The sequence below is a fragment of the Pinus tabuliformis genome, chromosome 6 (genome assembly GCF_031772625.1).
Source record: "Pinus tabuliformis cultivar Carrire ecotype Pingquan chromosome 6, CPIR1, whole genome shotgun sequence".
NCBI lineage: Eukaryota > Viridiplantae > Streptophyta > Pinopsida > Pinales > Pinaceae > Pinus > Pinus tabuliformis.
The window spans coordinates 239,234,401-239,257,585 of record NC_142292.1 but is presented as its reverse complement, the minus strand read 5'-3'; the positions used below and the strand labels follow the sequence as shown (position 1 = coordinate 239,257,585).

The 23,185-nt window shown below is 39.7% G+C and overlaps 1 protein-coding gene across 1 annotated transcript in view; it reads left to right on the top strand.

Moving 5' to 3' along the window:
• Positions 1-23,185, top strand: part of LOC149258285 (serine hydroxymethyltransferase, mitochondrial-like) — a 139,439-nt gene that overhangs the window by 83,348 nt on the left and 32,906 nt on the right. Inside the window, exon 6 of the mRNA XM_089409150.1 lies at positions 1,701-1,825. Within this exon, the coding sequence (XP_089265276.1) occupies positions 1,701-1,825 (125 nt within the window). The remainder of the gene's footprint in view (positions 1-1,700; positions 1,826-23,185) is intronic.

Here is a 23,185-nt window from a genome sequence, read left to right as displayed (position 1 = left end):
TGCGAATCGGACACGATTCGCTGGGGATTCGAATCCCAGAAGGGGACACGTCGTGTCCGTACGAAACGTTAGGACGATTCTGGGATTCGAATCCCCAAAAATGAAACCCACTTAGGTACACATGCAAGCTTGGGCGACTTTAGCAAGATAAATACAACCAAATGGATCGTTCTATAGTGTTGCAAGTTAACTGCATTCCATTGTAATGTTCCCATAATGGGGATGGATATGCTTGCTGCACAATGATAACAGGAAGCGTCTTGTCAAAACAAAATAAAGTTCACTATGGGTGGCTATTGGCCAAAGAGACCACTGACCACAAGCTAGGAAATCAGACTTGCATCGATACCACTTGTGACATAACCCTGCAATATCATAATACGCCATGGGGAAAAAGGCAATATTATAGTCCAAAGGTTAAAAAGGAAAGAAATTATACAATATATGTAAAAGATACAACATATTACATGCAAACAAGAAGATTATCATATATATAGGATATGACAAACCCAGATATCCTAATGGATGCAATTCTACACAATAGTTATTTAAAATAATAATAATTATTAGATATATTGCATCAAACTAAGAACTATCAATGTCAATTTCAATAGGTTATTATATGACAAGGAATACAAATGTTGAACACAAATCATACTTGAGGTCCTCAAAAGCTCTGTCTAGCCTAAGTCCACATCTATATGCATGTTTGCTTTTGGTGAATTGATTAGATGGATGAGCACTATTCAACACCTACATGAATTCCTTTAGAATTTATTAGAAAGGCAACGATAAGAGATTAACGTTTAGCTACAAAGGTATTGGCCTTGTTGCCATTCATCCTTACTGGGAATTAGCAAATCCAAGGAACCATAAAAAGAAACACTAGCTTGGATTTATCCTTCATCCATCAATTGAGTGAGTTGCCTCTCTAATTTGGCATTCTCCATGATGGAAGTACAGTAAACAAATACATTAGGTTACTATGAGTATCATTAATGAGAATTTGTGTAAGAAATATCTAATTTTTAATATATATATATATTAATAAAATTATATATAACGAATCCTACGTGTCCTGTTCCGGGGGGTCAACATGTCTGAATCCGACACTCGAATCCCCGTATCCTACGAATCCCGAATCCCCGTGTTTGGTGACTTAGGTTAGTCTTTTGTCATTTACTGAAAACAAGATATGCAGCTTTGGGAATGTTTGAAAAGTTGAATGTCTTTGGTTGAGTCAATTGTTTTAAGCAGTGTTGCAAACATCTCAATTTTATTGTGAAAAAATTACGAAATTGTGATTTTTTTTGCCTAGCCAATGTTCGCTGATTTTTATGGATATTTTGGTGGCATCTTAATTTTGCTGATATTTGCTGATTTTTACTGATATTTTCTCGATTTTTATGATTTTTTGGTTTTCTAGATCGTTGCATATTTTATCCTGATGCTGATGTTTGCAACATTGGCTTTAAGTACAACATGTGGTTATGCATATTTAATTGTTGAACCTTTGTGCACGATGTTTAAGCAATTGAGCAAGATACCTATGGTAGTGATTTTGATGGCAGTCTTAATGCATTCTAATTTGTGAAAAATTTTCAATCCAAGAAGGGAATCATGATTGACTCACTCGTCGGTATTTTTGAAATCATTGGAAGTATAAGCTAGTTCAGTGATTATTATTTATTCTGCTGCAGTTAATGTACAACCCTTGTCAGGCTCTCCGGCTAATTTTCAAGTTTACACTGCTTTGTTGAAGCCCCATGATCGTATCATGGCACTTGATCTTCCACATGGTGGTCATCTGTCTCATGGTTACCAGGTGTGTATGAGATTGGTGTCTGTCAAGATATTAACTTGTACATTTCTAGTTGAATTTTCATGAATATACAGCTTTTATGGGCATAAGAAAGGAAAAAGGAAGAACTGATATTCATGTCCAGAATTGACCAAAAAAGTGGTAATGGGACTGTTAAATATACTATGTACAATATTTGAAGAAAATGCCTAAAGTATATCTAAACTCAATGGAAAAATTAGAGAATACACAAGGACAAGCTATAACGATATAGTGCCATATGACTGCCAGAAAGGAAATTGTGTCAAGTAGAAGATAATGGTTGAGTCTCTTGCATCGTCATTGATCACCATAAAATTCCCATGACCTTTCTAAGAATGTTTTTTGGTGAAGATTTTATGCCCATGGAAGTGTCCTGTATTACGTGGGCAGAAGTTGTGCAATCCTGACATGGAACTTCATTCTTCTAGGATCAAAGGTGAAGCCCCTTGTTTTGAAGATGGTAAGAAATGATGATGGTAATATTCACCGATCTTGAAGTCCATTGAAGACATTTACTGATTTGCATATGCTGTCAATTGATCATGTTAGGGGGCAGTTTTCGTGACCCTATTGAAAATTTCCTAGTTTTGTGTTCCTCTTCCAGCTCAGGGTAGAAGTAGATGGCTAGAAGTAAAAGGAGATGTGCAAGGATCTCAATATTGACTTATCTTGTAATACGTGTCATTTGTTGGTGAATAGCTTCCTTATAATACAGGTTTTGTAGGATTGATCATAATATCTAGAGAAGAATGCTTAAATCCTTGAATAAATGGCAATATTTGCTTTCAATCTTGCAGTAATCTAGATATTAAAAAACAAAACATTCTTCGGTATCAATCTCAAAAGATAAAAGTATAGAGGTACAATGTTTTTTATCCACATCATGGCCTCACTTCAAAGTTCAACATGCAGATTGTGGAAACCAAAACGTATTTGTACTATAGGTAATTGGAAGCTATGTTATGCCTGTCCAATGTTGTTAAAATTAAAGGATAATGTTTTTGTCTTGGATATTGTTAACACTCAAAACTGTCATTTTAAAAAAAACTAGGGAAGGGACCTATTGTGTGCTCCTTTTGTAGTTCGGCTTAGTGATTTTCTAGCATTTAGGGGGTTGGGGGGGGTAGTCTTTATGTGATTTGGTGTGTAGAAAACTGACTTTGACTGACAAAGACACTTTAAATCTGTGAATTACTTCATCAACCGTCAGTTTTAATTTCTGCTAAGAAATTGATGTGACATAAATAAAACAATTCTATTAATAGTCTAACAAGTGACCACAAAGAGGTAAATGGGATTTCTAAGCACAATAGTCTCAATATACAGTGGGAGTGCAAAGTCCACTCCTATACAAAATTGAAAAGTAAATCTATAATCTAATTTGCAAAAACTAATAGCTAGGAAAGAAAGAAAATGTTGTTGAACAATCTAGAGTAATTCATGAACAACCAAGGCAAGAAGCCAAAGAATCTGAAGGATGCAACAATAGGAGGTAGGGGATGGGAAAGAAACCTTAGCGTCATCTGCACATGTTGTTTGAGGATGGGGAGGGGAATACAATGCCCTTGTAGGTCATCCACCTTTGTATGTGTGTCCCTCCTAGCATTTAAGGCTGAAGATAAAAAAACTCATGATAGAATGCTGTTTGCTAGGGTTGGAAGATATCTAGTTCATTGTGTATCTTGCTATGATATATCTCAAGGGAGGGGTTTGTTGTTGCTGTCAGGATGTGAGTGCCATCTTGAGAATTGAGTTGGAAACTATGTATAGCTATTGCTAGTGTAGGGCAGGATGCCCCTGGGATCCCTTAGGGTTGGGCCCTAGTAGAGCAATGTTGTCTACTTGCTCATAGGTGTCATTGCCTGTTGGAAGTACCATGAAGAAGGATTTAATCGTTCGAGTGGTGTCTAGTTGGGGAAGTTGCCCAAGTTCGGAAGATTGGAGATATGCTACCTCACTCACCTGATTGATCCAGGTATCAAAAAAAGATAGAGAGTTGTAGTTATTCCTAAAGAGGTAGTAGAACTAGCTCTATATCTTGTAGTAGAGAGGACATGGAAAACAAAATGATCCTTAGACTTGGTTTCTTGCATATGGCATAGTAGGCAAGCTTGTCCTCTTGTGGATTATGTGCTCAGCTTCCACTCAAAGCCTATGTGAATCCATCGAAATTGGCCCAAAGGGATCTTGAGAACGTGTTTAGTGTTGTAGCTTGTAAGGGGGCCGAACAATGAGGTTTTCTTTGAAATCCAAGAAGTACTTAACGTAGAAGGCCATCTTCAGGCTCAATTCTTATAGGAGGTCAACCCAAATGACTTAGATGTATTGGCCATAGAAGTCAGCTTTAATAATCTTGGTCATCCCCATCTTATTTAGTAGGAGATGTCAAGGGTCACCCAAAGAGTGAACCTGAAAGGAGGGAGGTGGTTCATTGTGATGTCAACCTACTAGAGAAGACCCACAACCTTTGCAAACCAACAACCGAGAACTTGTCTAGTGGGTCTACTTTAGGCCATGGCCTTTGACGAACAATGAGCAAGGTACACATAATAGTACTCTACTTGTTGGCAAGTTGGCAAAGTGTTGGACATTTTGCATAAGCAAGATCAGTCTAAAAATGGTTCTCGCGCTGTAAAAGACCATGCTACAATCTTTGCCTAAACAATGTTGCAAGGAATTATCCTCTTACTCATGATGATACAACAGGGCAAGATGGTATATACACTCGTCCTCCTTTTCTAGCTTGACTCAAGAAGGCTAGGTCCTCACACTTAAGAACCTTAAAGCATTGTTGGTCGAATGATAGAGTCCATGAGATCCGTTATGGATAATGTCCAAGAAGTGGTTCTAGAAACATGCCACTTGAGGAGAGCAAGGGACTCGTACACCTTAGTGTTCCATGGGTGGAGTGCTTTCCTCAGTCCAAACCTAGGCCTTGAAAACTAGATTCCCAAGTGGGTATATAGTAGTAATCTCAACCTCTTGAAAAAAAAAATGGTAGTTTGTAAAGGCATTATTTGAGTTGTTGAATGTTATTACCTTTACTTTATCTAGGTTGGTCGTCAACCATTGAAGATCACATAATTTGGGTAGATTTTATAGCATTTTTTGCAATCTTTTTAGGGGAGAACGTAGGAGGATCACATTATTCAAGTGCCTAAATAAAGTGCAAACATAGAGACACTTAGAAACATTTCCTATTGTCACCACAACGACTTTTCCTCCCAAGTCTGCACTCAAATATATTCAAGTGCCTAAATAAAGTGCAAACATAGAGACACTTAGAAACATTTCCTACTGTCACCACAACGACTTTTCCTCTCACTTTAGGCCAACTCTGCTTCGACGCAAGGGGGAAACTTTAGAAAAATATGTTTATAATATTCTTAGAATTAAGGGATAGTGGCTTGCCAAGACTAGTGCTTATCAATTGGGCGATGGAGCTTGGTTCAACAATTGAGAGTGTTTGAACTTGTATGAAAGAAGGCATAGCTAGGCTATTATTAACATGCTCTAACCAAACACATGGATTTGCTTTAATATACATAAAATTAAAGGAGGGTCCTGTTACCCACCAAAATGGGTAACCCCATAGAGAAGATTTTTCTCCTACTTTTGACAACTAGTTGGTCAGCTAGATAGCCAATAGCCCCTGCCAACCACCATTAGTTGATGATATACCATGTGCCTCCACCACTTCCATCAGCTAAGTGCTTCTCACCCATTTGACATTAGCACTTGGATGAAGGTGGGATACCACTCAAAAGGTACTTTGATAATTTTGCAATCGAGTGGTTATACTTGTTTGTTCTTGGGCATTTAGTATGGATAATGTGGAAATTTGGGAGATTGACAAACCTTGATCATAATCTTGTTCTATCACCTCACCAGGGGGGTTAATCTTTGACCCTAGTCCAGTGGGACCTCCCTTAAGGCCATTTGGGTTATAGGAGGGGCACTACTTGGAAAACCATGATTGAGGTAGCGTAGTTACACCTTCCCATATATCATAATTAACACCTTTCATCTCACATTACAAGCCCTGTATCTCACCTCCATTCTTCGGGTACAACTTGTAATTGGTTCTTAGGGATTTGGCGCTCACATGTTCACATACCTTGAGTAGGGTTTGGAAACCTTGCCTTGGGAGGTTGATGCAGCTAAAAGAAAAGGAAAGAGCATATCATGGCCACAATAAAACAAAAGAAAGAAAAATCAAAATGCAAAAGATGGCTGGGACATGAAGATTAGCACGTGGGAAAAAGCGTAGCATCAGCTCTACTTACCTCATATGGTCATCACCCAGTTCTTGAGCACATGATGCTCCATTACGTAAAGAAGGATCCCTTGCATGTCCCAACGTTGATGAGCAATAACTAACTCATCTTAAAGGTGTAATAAAGGTGCTACATCATACAAAGCAAGCTCTAACTCTTGAACTATAAGGTGTAATACAAGGAATAAGTAAAAGACGCACAAGAGGGGTGGTAAAACCAAGGCCAAGTTGGTAACTCATGCATCCACAAATGCTCCCTCCTCACATCTAGACACTCAGGATGGGGACATCCCCATGAGCTGGCCCCATTGGCCATGACACTTGGACATGAAACATTCTCCCTTCCATTACCACATTTTTATTCACTAACACCTATTAATTGAAGGGTAGATTAGGGAATTGTTACTTCCCCTTAGGGGATGGAAGCACCTAATAGAGTTGACCTTTAACCACCCCTACCTAGGGAGAAAACACCTTTGCGAGATCTTGGTCCTGATTTTGGAAAGGGATCCTTGTTTGAAGTATTATACTGCCCTTAACATTCAAGATTGGTTCACTTACATGCATTAGTGACCTTCGTCCCCAATGACTAGTTGCTTTCACTAGAATTCATGTTGTTATTATCAGGGGGTTTAGCATCCCAGGCTTGGGTACCCACTCCACATGTATCCAAGCCCTTCAGGGGAGTACATTGGCACAAACAATTTAGGTGTTGAGAGTCTAGAGCCTCCTTTCAACACTATTAGATGATATATGTCCTAGAGCACCTTTAGGACCCAAGTTGTTGGTTGACTTTGACCCATATTGGAGGATTCTTCAAGATGACACCATTGGGCCTAACATGCCCCTTTAGCCTTGACACAACTTGATGGGAAGGAGCTGATTTAGAGCCTAGATGAGGATGGCCTTACATTGAGAGCCCAGGGAGGGTTTGTTGCACCAGAGGAAGCTACAATGCTAGACAGGTGGAGGCCTCATTTAACGGTTGGAGATCCATTGAGACCACTTTGTGGTACCCCAGTTGGATCTTGGGACCCCACAGGAGTTATTGTGGTGAATTTGAGGGCCAACCCTCAAATCTTAGACTTCACAAGCATCTACACCTTATTGGACACCTCATCACCCTTGAACATGGCATTTGGAGCACCTATTTTGGATGATGTCAGCATTAGAGAGGCTACAACTCACACCCGTGGGAAAATTTAGGCCTATTTTGACAAAGCTAATGGGTTGGCTTGTAAGCCAAGTACATTTTAGCATCAAACTTGTTTTAGTGGATTTATAGGCATAATTAGTAGTTCTACTCATATAAATAGAGGATAGACATACTTCATTTGATCATCTTCACTTGTGACTATTTCGACCCTCTTGGAGAATTTCAGCCTAGCTTGTATCTTGTGGATATGTCATCTTTGGTGGAATTTTGCTATTGGAGCTATTTCTTTGGCTTTGGAGATGTCATTTTGGAGTAATAAAGGCTTGTTCATGCATTTCACTTTGTTGGTCATCCTTGAAATTACACCTAAACCTCATTTCCTCTCCTTAAATATGATTTCGGCCCCTCAAGAATAAGCCGCTAGATAGGGATAGGGCATGAATCTCAACTATGGTTGAAGTCATTGGCCTTTAGAAGGGTTCAACACTTCAAGGAAAGGTGATTTTCTCAAAATTAACTCCTTTTAGTGGCTAATCCATCCATATTAGGGTTAAAATCTTTTTCCCTAGAAAAGTCCTAGTTGCCCTAGGCTTCAACTTGGGGCTTATTGAAGACTACTTGTTCCATTGGTTGAAGGTATACATTATTTGTAAGCTATATCTTAGCCTTGTGATTCTAGGTGAACCTTTTTTCCTTGCTATTTTTGAAGCCCTACATCATATTGTGCCCTAATTAGGCATATTGGAGGATGCGAATTGCCCTATTATGCTTGCTAAGCCTTGTTCTTAGGTATATTTGTCCTCCATAAGCCTATCTTATCACCTTATCCCTTGTACTTGACATATCCTTCTAGGTCACCTACTATAGGGAAGCTTCCCTAGTGGTGAAAGTCCTCAAATGAGTAGGAGGTAGTGGCTGTGGTGACAGTGGGCCACACCTCATATTGTTGTCCCTTAGTCTAGTTCTTGCTTTGGGAGCTCCCCTCACAAGACCTACTATATTTTGAGGCAACATTTTGAGCGCTGTTGCCAGGGAGGATTTGAGTTAACGTATTCGTAATCTGAAGTATTAGCTTCATTTTCGTGGTTGAGCTTATCCCATAGAGAAGGATAAATCTGCTCATCTGGCAACTCCATTAGAAGAATGAATCCCTAGTTCTTTGTTGAGCTTCAAAGTTTCAATGCTTGTAGGGTGAAGCAAGCATCTTTTAAGGCATTTTAAATTTCACCTTGGCAACTCCCCATTTGGTTGCTATGCAAGACTCAAGGAAATGGCTCCTTGGGATGTACATAAGATGTAACCTGATTTGGATGTCAACGATATTCCTGGATATCCAAATCAATGGGATATAAGGTCTATGACAAATGTTCCGAAATTCGATGGTGATCCTTCTTAAGTTGTGGATTATGTTGCCAAATTTGTCAAGTATACTTCAAAGATCAACATGGTTCATGAGGATGCGCTCACGAGGTTTTTCATTAATTCCTTTGGGGATGATCAAAGAGATTGGCTTAAATGTTCTTATAGACCTAAAAGCATCCTTTCCATTAAGGCATTCATTGAAGAATTTCTCAAGTATTGGGGACCAATGTGTCCTTTTGAAGTTATCCTTTGAGATTCGACCGTAGTTGTCCAAGAGGAGACCCTTCTCAACTATACTAAAGAAGTTGAAGAAGATCATTGTCAGCCAAAAGAAAGCATCACCCCTGATTATAAAAAAGATCATACTAAAGAGAGTCCTGATCATTCTATTGATTAAAGAAATCAGGGTTGTAATGAAGAGGAATACCATGAGCAAAAAGGAAGAGTCGTTTGTGGATCATCAAAATGAACACAATGAAAGTGACCTTGAAGATGATCTAGGAAGGGAGCATGGTGAGGATCTTGCTGAACATGATACCTTGGCAAGTGGAGTTGAGGCAAGCTCCACCCTTTTCATGGATGTTAAGTTTGATGATGTATTTTTTGAAGACCTTGAAAAGGGTGATCCCATGAATTCCTTGGAAATTAATATTTGCGATTTTATGCATATAGAAGAGGGAAAATGGGAAATGAGTAGCCATTATTGGGACAAGGATCCAATTTATGATACTGATGGTGATTTTAACAATGATCTTTTCCTCCTTTACACTCCATATAATTAGGAAGATATGATTGTTGATTTTTTTGAGCCATCCTTAGATCTTCTGGTTGATGCTCCTTAGTCATTTTTAGGTTGCATAAATTTTGAACATGATGAATTGGCATTGGTTGAAACTTTTGAATATGATTGTTGTGACGAGTAACCTGCTTGTCGAGATCTTTGGGAGAACCCTCTTGCCACAAACCTAACTTTTGAACTTCCCAATGATGCCATCTACAATGTGCTTGATCTTGTAGAGCCATTTAGAACTTGCAATTGAATTCTACTCAGGTCTTGGCACTATGTCTTAAACATCGTTCTTCATGATGGGGGTGTACTTCTTTGCCATGGCATCCCACCATATCTATTGGTTTGCTACCTCTTGAAAACTAAAGGGGTTAGAATATAGAACGTTGCACATTCACATTGCCTTCACCGAGTTTGCTTGCTACTTTTCCCCTCACTAGGTTTGCTCATTGCTTCTGCCTTCACCACATCTGCTCACTGCTTCTACCTTCACCAAGTCTACTTGCTGCTTCCACCTTCACTAATTTTGCTTGCTGCTTTTGCCTTCACTAGGTCTGTGCAATACTTCTACCTTCACTAGGTTTGAACAAATTTTGAATCTCCAAATGGAATTTATGGTGACTCCCAAAGCTTGTTGTTTTTGGCCTCTTCCCAAGAATGATCTTGTACAACATGCCACATATCGAATTTTGCAAATTTGATTACAAAATTTTTACTTGAGACATTTCTGTATGTCTCCTTCTTACGTACCATCCATGGGTGACACCCATTGGAGAAATTTTTCTCTTAGATGGTCCTCAGCTGACAACCAACAACCCCTTGTAGCCACCATATAGCTCGATGTGCCATCTTCTCCGCTACTTGAGCCAACCATTATGCTCCCTTGCCCATCTGTTATGATCATATGTTTGAAGGTGGGCCTTCCAACCCTAAAGGAATGGCTTTCATTATGTCGTTGGGTATCTTTGTTTACTTATCATGGACACTTCTGGGCATGGATTAGTGGGGGGATTCGTCAAAAATAATGGGTTTAGTTTGTACTCTTGTCTCCTTGTCCAACTTGGTGGTTAACCTTATATCCTAGTCCCATAGGATCTCCTTTATTGGCTACTAGCTTTAGGAGTGGTACTACATGGGAAATCCCAATTTTGGTTGCGTGATCCCGCTTCCCGACACCACATACATCACTCCCTTTCGCTCATTATGACCCTTTTTCACGTGTTTCCCATTTGGGTCCACATTTGTCCATTGGTTCCATAAGGAGTTAGCCTTCCCCCCCCTTGTCCACACTTTGGGTCGGGTCTCGAATGATGACCCAGAGGTTGATGTAGCTAAAAAGAAAGTGAAAACCATAATTTGGCTGCTCTCAACAAGAAATGTACCATAAGATGCAAAGGATGGCTAGGACATACAACTTTAGCACATGCGCAAAAGCCAACATGAGCTCTACCCCCTATCGTCATGGCCATCACCCTGGTTCCCAAGGCCTGTATATTGCCCCCCTGCATCATTAAGGAACCCATGATTGTCCCAACCCCTTGTAGACGATGAATTGCCCAACCTTAAGGGGGTAATCACTGCTATATCTTTCACATCATGCTCTCATCCCTTGAAGCCCTATGCAGTTATAAAAGAAAAATCGATAAAGGCAAAAGGTATATGAGGAAGGGTGGAAAAACAAATGCCGGGGTAACTCATTTACCACGATTTTTCCCTCCTATGTCTATACAACCAAGTATGGGCTTCTCTCATCATAGCTACCCTTGTACCATGTCATGTGGCTTGGAGCCTTCCCCTGTGCCCCACTCCGTTCCATCATTATATCACATGCCACCAACCTAATGACGGATGTACCATGGACCTGTCACTCCCTTAGAGGTTGAAACCACCTAATAGGGTCCTTGATTAACCTCCTTCTTGAGCTTGTAGACACCTGTACACTCTAAAGCCCATTATGGAAGGGAATGCCATTATGAAGTGCCCACTTGGTTCCGTGATTTGTAAGCTCATTTGCTCAATTACACTAATGATTTGTTGTACTGGAAGGTGAGGGGACACATTGGGTCTTATACTGTGTTGCAAGTGGGTCTTCATCTTGGGGTTTGGTCTCCCTATACGGGGTCATATTGGCATTTCTAGGGTGTGCGTTGAGAGCCAAGGGCCTCCACTATTGCAGGGAGAAGATTACTTATTGCTCGCTCGTGTCCCACTTATTTGATGATGATGATGCGCCTGGACCACCTTGCCCAACCAGCTACACAATTGCACAACACACTTGGCAGTTGATCCAGGGCTCAGATGGGGTTTTGTTTCACCATGGGAGACAAAGGGATGGCTTGCATCACTATTCTAGCCCTTTGCAGATGGGGTTCATGCTTGTTTGATCTAGTTAGAGACGCATGAGGATGTTTTTGTGTCCCCACAGCCACTTGGGGGCACCACAAGTCATTTGCTTGAAGATCAAGGGGCCATCCCCTTCACCACTATTTTTGGAGCCCTTCTGTTCATATTGGCACATGTTGGACTTCATTTAGCCTTCCAACGAACTTTCTAGCTACTTGTCTATCATTTTGGCCCTATTGAGAGGCTTATTTTTCATATTATGGAGCTATTTGGTGGGCTTGTCTGTGAAATTTTCAACTTCTGAACTTCTATTGCAGCAATTGGAATTAGTTCTTCTAACTGTTAATTTATTTAGCTATTTATTGCTACGGAAACAACGAATTAATCACACTGCAATCTTCACAAATAAAAATATTGCGGAAGATAAACTGGAAATTGAGAAAAGCATGCACACAAAAATATGAGACCGTTATTTTTGGACAAAAGTCCCCGGAAAAACCCTACTTGGGAAAAATGATGCAACAATTGAGGGTTTTTTAATTAATTTAGCAAAAGTGAGAAAGTCTGAGTACAATTGGATGCCAAAATCTGGCAATCTTGCAGAGAAAATATTGACAAAAATATTAGGAGGATTTTTTCTCACCCCACAGGAAATTTGTGCTCTGATTGCCAGTTCCAAGTGAGTCGTCCAAACTTGCTGATGCAGATCCTATGTCACCCTAGCGTAGAACTAGAATACACACTTCCTGGGACAACTGCTACTCAAGTTGCCTTGTTTGTTGTTGACTGAGAAATTCTCTCCGACACTCTAGAAAATCTTCCCGATCTCTCAAATTTGAATCCCTTCAAGTATCATATGTATTGATGAGAGGTTCATTTCATTCCTCATCATCTCTTTGGAAAATAACTCGGACTTGTAATTTGATGGACAAATTGGAGATTAATTGATGCATTTTGATGTTTGGATATTTACTATTTGTCTTGGAGCTTCATTCTTCCAATTCTAACGAATGGATATAATCTTCTTGTCTTGTAAGTGCTCTTTTATGTGAAAATTTTCATGTTTTATTGTCTAATGTATGGAATGCTATGCCTGATTATTATTGTGTCCTAACTAGTAATGCGAAATTCATGAACACTTGGTAATCTTGGCTTGTTGCATATGTTATTCCTAGCCTCTAGGGGTGGGCTAGGTCTTTACACCTTGAAACTCCATTAATTTGCACCACGAGGTATAAATCATTGTTGCTGCCTTGTAGCTACTCATCTAGGGCATGGAAAGTTGCAATAGGGCTCCTTTATACAACAAAAACCCTAATCAAAATCACTGACTACATTCTCGTCAATTGGCAAGGCACTGGTCTACAAGTCCTTGGTGATCACCATAATTTCATCTCCTTTCTCCAAATTTTCTGTCCTAAGCCTACATGACCTTCCTAGGGCATCTTACTATTTCCTGTCTAGCCATTGGTTTGCTTAGAGAGTTGGTGAGGAGCTGCCCTGGGTATTCTATACATGCCCTCCAATTTTGAAGTCAATTCCATAGTCAGTTTATGAGATACGCAAAGCTCTAGCTCCCAAATCGTTTAGCCCTTGGTCCTTCTAGGTTAGCAGCCTTCAAAGGGATCTATTTTGCTAGAAAAATCAAAGGAAGTTCACTTATTTTTGATCCCTCTTCCTTCCTTGCCTGGTCTAAATCTTTTGTTTGAATTTTTACTCGAAACCCTGGGCCTTGCTTGGGTCCTCCCATGTTTCTTTGTGGTCCCATACCTCCATCATTCCTTACCTCACAAGGCCATTTAGAAGCCTCTTCTCTTTAAGCATCTTAGTTTTAGGGCATCCCTCACTAAGAAATATCTCTAATCCCTATGTCTAGGCCTCCTTTGAGCCTTTCTTGGAGAACCCCACACCTTGCTTCAAGAAAAAGAAAACCCTATTATTTGAGTCTGTCCTATGAATGGGCTCTAGAAATCACTACCTATCCTATCATTGACTTATCATTCGTTAGTGATTTCCCTCATACCGGGACTCCTCCCATTGGTGAAAGTTCGTAAAGAGTAGGGGACATCGACTGAGGTGATAGTGGGTCTTTGTCTTGTTGTTGCCACTTGATCTAGTAGTAGTCCCATAGGAACCCCTGCTAAATTGAGTGGTAACATTCTTGGTGCCGTTGCTGGGGACACGTATGTCTTGTTCCCCTAGTTCTTCATTGAACCTATTGTCAGTCAAATTGTACAGGCACGGTGCGACAACGACTTAGGGCAGGGGTTGTCACTTTGATCCCTGCCCTCTTCCTTCTAGCTCTCTCCGAACAATAGGCTATGGGGGGTAGTCCCTATGGAAGATGATAATGCAAGACTTGTTGGCAACCAACAAGTTCGGGAGACACGATTGAATGGCCTAGCCACTTGGTTGATTTAGAAAGTTTAAGGATTCAATTAGATTATTATGTGAGATCAGTGCCTTATGGAGTCAACTACTTGCTTTATATCGATTAAGTATCAAATGACCGGATGAACAATCACTGCTTAAGAGATGCTTAGCTATCCTATATGAAGTGCAAATCCTACAATCTAGGTGAGATGCAAAGTCTTGGTTTATTTTAGTTTAATGCCTAACTAAGTGAATCCCTTAATCCTTAGCTATTTTGAGTCTAGTCTGAAAAGTAGGTTGTAGAGAGAAATCAAGGGAAAGCAAGGGAAGGCTTGGTTAACGATACCTCCCCTTGAAATATTACCACCTGGTTCCTTCGACGCTGCAAAGATTGTGGCTCTAACGATTGCAACGTTACCGTATTAACCAGTAGAGAGGGTCTATCCTTCACAAACTACTAGATGAAGGGTGTTCTTATCTTTCTATCAACCAAGCTTATGCTTGGAGGTAAGTTAATTAATGCAAGACTAGGCCTAGAATGCAAATGCAAATTTGATTTGAGTGCTTTTGAGTTAAGATTACTTATGATCTTAAGTACTTAGTTATTATTGATCTTTAATTATGACAAAAGAGTACTTAGTTGACAAGTAATACATAATCTTAACCACAAGATGGAGTGCTCAATTTCAATAGTGTCCAAGAGATATATCCAATATAGCCAAGAGATAATTGCTCAAGTATGAAGTAAAAGATGAGATTAATGCTCTTTATAACAATTCACCAATATGCATAAAACAGATATTCAATTTAATCATGAACAATAAATGACAATAATGGCTACAAGAAAGATTAGAGCACTTATCCACGATATTGCATAGAACAATTAGCCAAGGTTCTTTAGAGACAATACAAGAATGAAAACAATTGCTTGAGAGATTGCCACAATGATGAATAGAACAATTAAATCTCTAAAACATTAAGATGCCCAAGTCCAATATCCTTTGAATTACTAACTTAAGCAATATCAACCATTCAAAAGATATTCAACTCTTGAGATTGATCTGTTAAGTGCTTTTATGAGTGAGTTACAGATTGTCAAATTATGAATCCTTGGATTCATGAAACTCACAATAAAAGAAATATGTTAGTATTCTTATTAGAGAGCAATGCAACAACTTAACCAAATTCAATGTAATAATCCTTTTCACAATGAGCTATGCTTATCAATAGAGCACGAACCAATGATAGGGGCCTTATGCAACTTATGCTCAATTTTTATGACAACAATAAGTTAATTTCAATTAGAGCACTTTAAAATGCAAAAAATGAGATGCATATGAGTGCAAAGAATGCAAATGAGGCAGCCCAATACTAAACCACTTTGCCAACACAAGATTCTTAATGAGCTTAAGCTCTTTTAGATGCCAATGGCACTGTTATGACCAGACCTTGTTATGCTTCTCTAAACAGTATGACAGTCATCAAAATTTATGAAATCATGCCAAACAATGGTTACCCAATTGAAGCAAGTGACTTATCAGCGTGTTGGGTGATTTATCAATTAGTTTTATGCCACTTATATGAGATTTTTACCACTGTAAGTGCAACTAGCAAAACAGGGATAAGAATGAGGGTTTGAGGAGGCAAACCAATAGGCCTTTAGGCCTTGAAAATGACCAACTTGCTTGCCCAAAATTCTTCTAGTGAATTGACCACCTGTAATCACAATTGTTAGCTCAATAATCTCTTGGAAATCTCTGCAAACACCAAGTGTTAGTGTCAAAAATCGAATGATAACCCAAGCAATGACTGAAAGAGGCAAAAAGGGCTAGGAGAGGGCTAGAATGAGGGTTAGAGGCCAACGCTAGGACTTAAGGAGGGCAGCGGCTTAGGAAAGAGGCCTTGTAGGCCCACGCTAAGGCTTAGAAGGGGCTGTTGACCCTAGGGCAGGCCTCCAAGAGGCTGCCGCTAGGGAGAATGAGGGGGCCGAGGCATTGATAGAGGCTGCTAGGCCTGCAGCAAGGTGAAGAAGGGATGCCAAGAGGGAAAGGAAGAGGAGAAAGGCCCATGAAGGAGGAAAGGAGGCCTAGGAAGGCCTGCGGTCAGGCCTAGGAGGCCCTAAGGGCTGATGGCTAGGGTAATGAGGGCCACGACAAGGGCTTGGAGGCCTGAAAAGGCCAGCGGCTCACCAAAGGAGGCTAAGGAGGCTGCAACTAGGGCTGGAAGGGCCAAAGCTAGGCCTAGAAGGCCCTAAGAAATTTGAAACTCCTGCACAATCAAAATTTTTGACGCAGATCTTCCAAAATTGCCACAAAATGCCACGAATTTTCCCTTGAGGGCTAGCTTCTTCTTTTTTTGCTTGAGCATGAGCTTGAGCTTGGAGGGAAGCTAGATGTATGATCTTGCCTTCCTAGGCCTAGATCCACCTCAAAATCCCAACGATTTCCTTCAAGATAGCTAGAAACCCTCACAAAATTGATATGGCTTAAGATCTCACCTACACAAATGAAAATAAAATTCTCCAAAACCCCAATATATATGCAAAATAAAAAAAAAAACCCCAAAACCCCATAAACTGCAAAACAAGGGTTAGAGATAATTTACAAAATTATTCTACAAAAATTTATATACAAAATATTTACAAATATACAATGCTTGTACTTTTTTTTTGAGAAATAAATTCTGAATAATGGCAATGGATAAATGTAATTTTCAAAAAGTTAGAATATTGGCCACCCCCCTTAGCGAAGTTAAAACACCATATAAAATTCCTAGAGCACAAACAAGGTCGGCCCTTCTCCACGGTCTGTGAACTTGGAGCCCAAGGGCTAGTGTACCTACATAGCTTTATAATTTTTCTCAAACCAAATCATTAGATCATATGATGAATCAGATCACCTAAGATAAAACCAAATTTTACCAATAGAATGTCCTATCATCGACAAAAGAAATAACAATTTATATAAAAATTAAGCAACAATATAGGATTAGCACATAACTAGCACGTACCATAGATCAATGGAACAAACACCATGAACTGAACCCCAAAGTCTTTTTATTATGATATTAAAACGTTCCCAACAGAACAATGGCTCAATACTAGGTTACAAATTTACATCATCTAGAGATAGCCCCAAAATTAGAATATCTTGAGAAGCAAAATGGCTTCTATTTATAGAGAAATCTTCAAAGTGGAAAATAACGGCTAGTTGGCTTGATCCCCATCAAAATAATGTCGACCGTTGATAATAATTTGATCATATTTTAATCTTTGCCATTGAAAATATTTATTTTGAAGAAAATTTTGAATTTTACTTGAAACCCATTTTTTATTAATCCAAAAATTAATGTTTTGGATTAATTTCTTAAAACAATTGACTTTGACTTAGCCGCCAAGGTCCAAGGGCTTAATTTTTTTTAAAATATCCATTTTTGCCTTGGTGGGGGACCTCCAAAATTTGACTTTTCTTTGACCCAATTTTTTATTGTTTTCCACTTGGAGAAAATTTAATTTCTTTATAATTATTTTTGATTCTAAATTAATTAATTTCTGGATTAGGATTTAATTTTAATTTAGCCAGAAAAATTAATTAATTGACACAAGAGGGAATTAATATTTTTTCCACCCTCAAATACTTTAGCCTTGGTGTCTAAATATGAGGGACCATCCACTAAAATATGTTTTACATAAGATATTACAAATAATTCAACCCTCAAAGTGGGAATATACATTCATTATATAATATAAACCCTCAAAATAATTACCTAATTCCGCGACACAACATGATCTAGTATAGAGCAAGTGATCTATAATAAAATAATTTAGCCAAATAGCTTAAATTATTCCCAAACCACTTTTTCAAGGACTAGATTTAACACTAGGACTCACCTAAGACTTTGTCAATGAATTCCACCCTAGCTTTGGGATTTAAGCTGGAAGAAAAACTTTGTCGATTATTCGTGTTTAGAAACACACATAATTCGGTGAGGTTAAAAATCCTCCTACGATGACATCCGTCACCAAAATCAAAGGCTTATCTAGTGTTGTTACAAAATTAAACGGTCATACTAGCATCATTTACATTATAACTTGCAGAATTTGGGTTTACAATGATATAACAATTGGTTGGCTGATGATTCTGATCCTCGAAAAAATTTTGTACACTGCTTCCTTGGACTTTTGACAAAATGGGTACAACAAAAGCCTAACGTCATTGCTTGTAGGGTGAAGCAAGCATCTCTCAAGGCAATCTTTGAGTTCACCCTGGCAGCTCCCATAGCATATATATTTAAGGATCAATGTTTATAAAAAAGCTTCATGAGTGGTTCCCTACTTTAGATATCACATGGATCCTTGGATACCCAAATGGCTTGGATAGAAGACTTATGCAAAATGTGCCACAATTTGATGGCAATCCAAGTTCAACAGTTGATCACATAGCAAAATTCATTAGGCATGCTTCCGATGTGAATGTGATTCACCTAGATAACTTCATCGAGTTATTTATTATATCTATGGGATATGAACATCAAGGCTGGCTTGATTCATGTGAGCCTGAAAGCATTTCATCTTTCATTGAATTGATCAATAAATTCTTGAAGTATAAGGGGCCAAAATTCCAATCTAATGAAGCTGCTTGTCAAAGCCTAGAGGTAGTCTTCCAAAGGGAAGGTCTCACTAGTCGAGATGAAGAAGTTGGAGAAGACCTTGGGAATCTAGATGATGAGAAGGAAGATGGGTCCTCCCTAGGGCCACATGATGAAAAAGATGATTTTACGACACATGTGATGGGAAGGACGAGTCTATATAGAGTAAAGTTGAGGCTAACCTTACTTTTCTCGAGGATATTATTTTTGATGATTCTCTTTTTGAGAACCTTGGGGAAGGTGATCCCATTAGTCCCTTGAAAGTTGACATTGGAGATTATTTGTGTATTGAAAAGGGGAAATGGGAAATTGTTGGCCCTAAAATTGATAGTGCTCCTATTTATGACGTCGATAAGGAGGATGAAGTTCAGGTTTATCTTCCGTTTGTCTCGGGCATTACTTATGATGACATATCTATCGATAGCCTTGGGGAGGTGGATCATTATTTTCCTTTGCATGAAAGAGGGCAGTTCAAAGCGATTGACTCTCGTTTAAGGAATGACCCTATTTTTGTTAGTAATGATGATGATATTGATAAGGCCCTTGTTTCTCCCTGCCTTCCTTGTGATTCTAGGAGTATATTCGAGTCACTTGTGGAAACCTCCCTTAGTATTGATGAGCCTTTAGAATATGATCTTGAGGAAGAAGAGCCCGTTAAATGTGATACTTCATTTCCCCCACTTCCTTTCTTTCTCGTTCATTATTTTGAGTCATCCATGAGCCACTCCCTCATCCCTTTTAATACGATCTCAAATAACCATGAGCCTTCTCCCTATTTTGAAAACGATCTTGAGGAAAAACCACTCATTAGATGTATCCCTTCTTCCTAGTCATATCCCCATGATGGTGAGCACAAAATCATTGCCCCTTTTCAATGTGACTATCATACTGTGCAATCTGTTTGTTGTGTTTCTCCATGTTCTCAGTCCCCTTCGTTTTCCCATCATAGCATGAACAATAATCATGATAGGGAGTTCTTGAGCTTGGTCATTCATTCATCCATTTTGCACGTAAGGCTCTGGACTTCTAATTTGATATCCTTCCCCTCATCCAATATTTCTTTCTTCACCATATGGATATCATAATTTCCTGCTTCCCACTCGCATCATCATCCATGTGATTGTTTCTATGTTGGCTTTTAGATTTATTGCATGAGTAATCATATGGGAAATAAATCTTATATTAATCTAATCATATGTTGGTTGCATTGGCTGTATGGCTACACTTAGTATTCGAATAATGTAACCATGCATGTTAGGGTAGGGTGCATTGTATGTTGATTTTCGCATTAGAATTAACATCATATTCTTTTATCATGCTAGAGTAGCTGCACTTAGATTAGAATTGCATTTAGAATAATTTTATTCCTTGTTGATTTATGGCCTACCATAAGCATGGGTGATCATGAGATGCCGCAAAAACACGCTGCCCCATTTGCTTAGTCTTTGATGTGTAGGTAATAGGTCTATGGTCCCAAGAGATTGCTGGTGTTCTTCTGACCTCCCGTTTGAGTACGTTCGTGTAATCTACTGAGAGATCATGTCCCAATTGGAGCTAGATGTTACCCACCACCTGTGGGTGACACCCATAGGAGAATTTTTTCTCCTAGATGGTCCTTAGCCGACAACTAGCAGCCCCTTGCAACCACCGGATAGCTCGATGTGCCATCTCCTCTGCCATCTGAGCCAACCATTGTGCTGCCTTACACATCTGTTATGATCACATGTTTGAAGGTGGGCCTTCCAACCCTAAAGGTATGGCTTTCGTTATGTAGTTGGGTATCTTTGCTTACTTATCATGGACACTTCTGGGCATGGATTAGTGGGGGGATACGGTGGAAATAATGGGCTTGGTTTGTACTCTTGTCCCTTTGTCCAACTTGGTGGTTAACCTTGTATCGTAGTCCCATGGGATCTCCTTTATTGGTTACTAGCGTTAGGAGTAGTACTACATGGGAAATCCTGATTTTGGTTGTGTGGTCCCGCTTCCCGACACCACATACATTAGTCCCCTCCTCTCATTATAACCCCTTTTCATGTATTTCCCATTTGGGTCCACATTTATCCATTAGGTCCACAAGGAGTAAACCTCCCCCCCCCCCCTTGTCCACACTTTGGGTCGGGCCTGGAATGATGCCCCAGAGGTTGATGCAGCTAAAAAGAAAGTAAAAAGCATAATTTGGCCACTCCCAACAAGAAATGTACCATAAGATGCAAAAGATGGCTAGGCATACAAATTTAGCACGTGGGCAAAAGCCAACATGAGCTCTACCCCCTATCATCATGGCCATCACCTTGGTTCCTAGGGCTCCTATATTGGCCCACTTCATCATTAAGGAACTCATGGTTGTCCCAACCCCTGGAAGGCAATGAATTGCCCAACCTTAAGGGGGTAATCACTGCTATATCTTTCACATCCTGCTCTCATCTCCTGAAGCCCCGTGTAATTATAAAAAGAAAAATCCATAAAGGCAAAAGGCATATGAAGAAGGGTGGAAAAACAAAGGCCAAGGTAACTCATGTACCACGATTGCTCCTTCCTACATTTATATAGCCAAGTATGGGCTTCCCTCATCATAGCTACCCTTGTACCATGGCATGTGGCTTGGAGCCTTTCCCTGTGCCCCACTCCGTTCCATTATTATATCACATGCCACAAGCTTAATGACTTATGTACCATGGACCTGTCACTCCCTTAGAGGTTGAAATCACATAATAGGGTCCTTGATTAACCTCCTTCTTGAACTTGGAGACACCTGTACACTCTAAATCCCATTATGGAAGGGCATGCCACTATGAAGTGCCCACTTTGTTCCATGATTTGTAAGATCATTTGCTCAATTACACTTATGAATTGTTGTACTGGAATGTGAGGGGAGGCATTGGAGCTTATACAGGATTGCAGGTGGGTTTTCATCTTGGGGTTTGGTCTCCCTATATGGGGTCCAATCCCTCTAGAGGGTCATTTTGGCATTTGTAGGGCGTGCATTAAGAGCCATGGGCCTTCACTATTGCAGGGAACAAATTATTATGCCATGGGAACCTTCAACACCATTCATTCCTCGCTCGTGTCCCACTTATTTGATGACGATGAGGCATTTGGATGACCTTGCCCAACCGGTGACACAATTGTATCACACACTTCGCAGTTGATCTAGGGCCCAGATGGTGTTTTGTCTCACCATGGGAGACAAAGGGAGGGATTGCATCACTATTCTAGCCCTTTGCAAATGGGATACATGCTTGTTTGATCCAGTTGGAGACCCATGAGGATGTTTTTGTGCCCCCACAGCCACTTGGGGGTGCCACAGGTCATTTGCTTGAAGGTCAAGGGGCCATCCCCTTCATCACTATTTTTGGAGCCCTTCAATTAATTTTGGCACATATTGGACTTCATTCGGCCTTCCAACGACCCTTCTAGCTACTTGTCTATCATTTTGGCCCTCTTGAGAGGCTTATTTTTCATATTATGAGCTATTTAGTGGGTTTGTCACCAAAATGATGTTATCTGTACATTATTTTATTATTAGGGGCATTATTAGGCCTAATTGCACAATTCAAATACCTTAGAGGATTATATAGATTGATGAGAGGTTGATTTCATTCCTCGTCATCTCTTGGATTTGTATCTCTTTGGAAAAAGAACTCGGACCTGCAATTTAATGGATGAATTTGAGATTAATTGATGCATTTTGCTGTTTAGACATTTGCTATTTGTCTTGGAGCTTCATTCTTGCAATTCTAATGGATGGATATAAGCTTCTTGTCTTGTATGTGCTCTTCCATGTGAAATTCATGAACACTTGGTAATCTTGGCTCGTTGCATACGTTATTCATCTTGACAAGGAGATTGAACTATTCCTAGGGGTGGACTAGGTCTTTACACCTTGAAACTCCATTAATTTGCACCACAAAGTATAAATTCTTGTTGTTGCCTTGTATCTGCTCCTCTAGGGCATGCGAAGTTGCAATAGGGCTCCTTGATAGAGAAAAAACCCTAATCAAAATCACTTTGATTCCATTCTCCTCAATTGGCAAGGCACTGGTCTACAAGTCCTTGGTGATCACCACAATTTCATCTCCTTTCTCCAAATTTTCTGCCCAAACCCTAGACGGCCTGCCTAGGGCATCCTATGATTTCCTTTCTAGCCATTGGTTTGCTCAGCGAGTTGGTGAGGAGCTGCGCTGGGGTGTGCTAGACATGCCCCCCAATTTTGAAGTCAATCCCATAGTCAGTTTGTGAGATACGCGAAGCTCTAGCTCCCAAATCGTTTAGCAATTAGTCCTTCTAGGTTAGTGGCCTTTAAAGGGTTCTATTTCGCTAGAAAACTCAAAGGAAGTTCACTTACTTTTGATCCCTCCTCCTCCCTTGCCTGGTCTAGATATTTTGTTTGAAGTT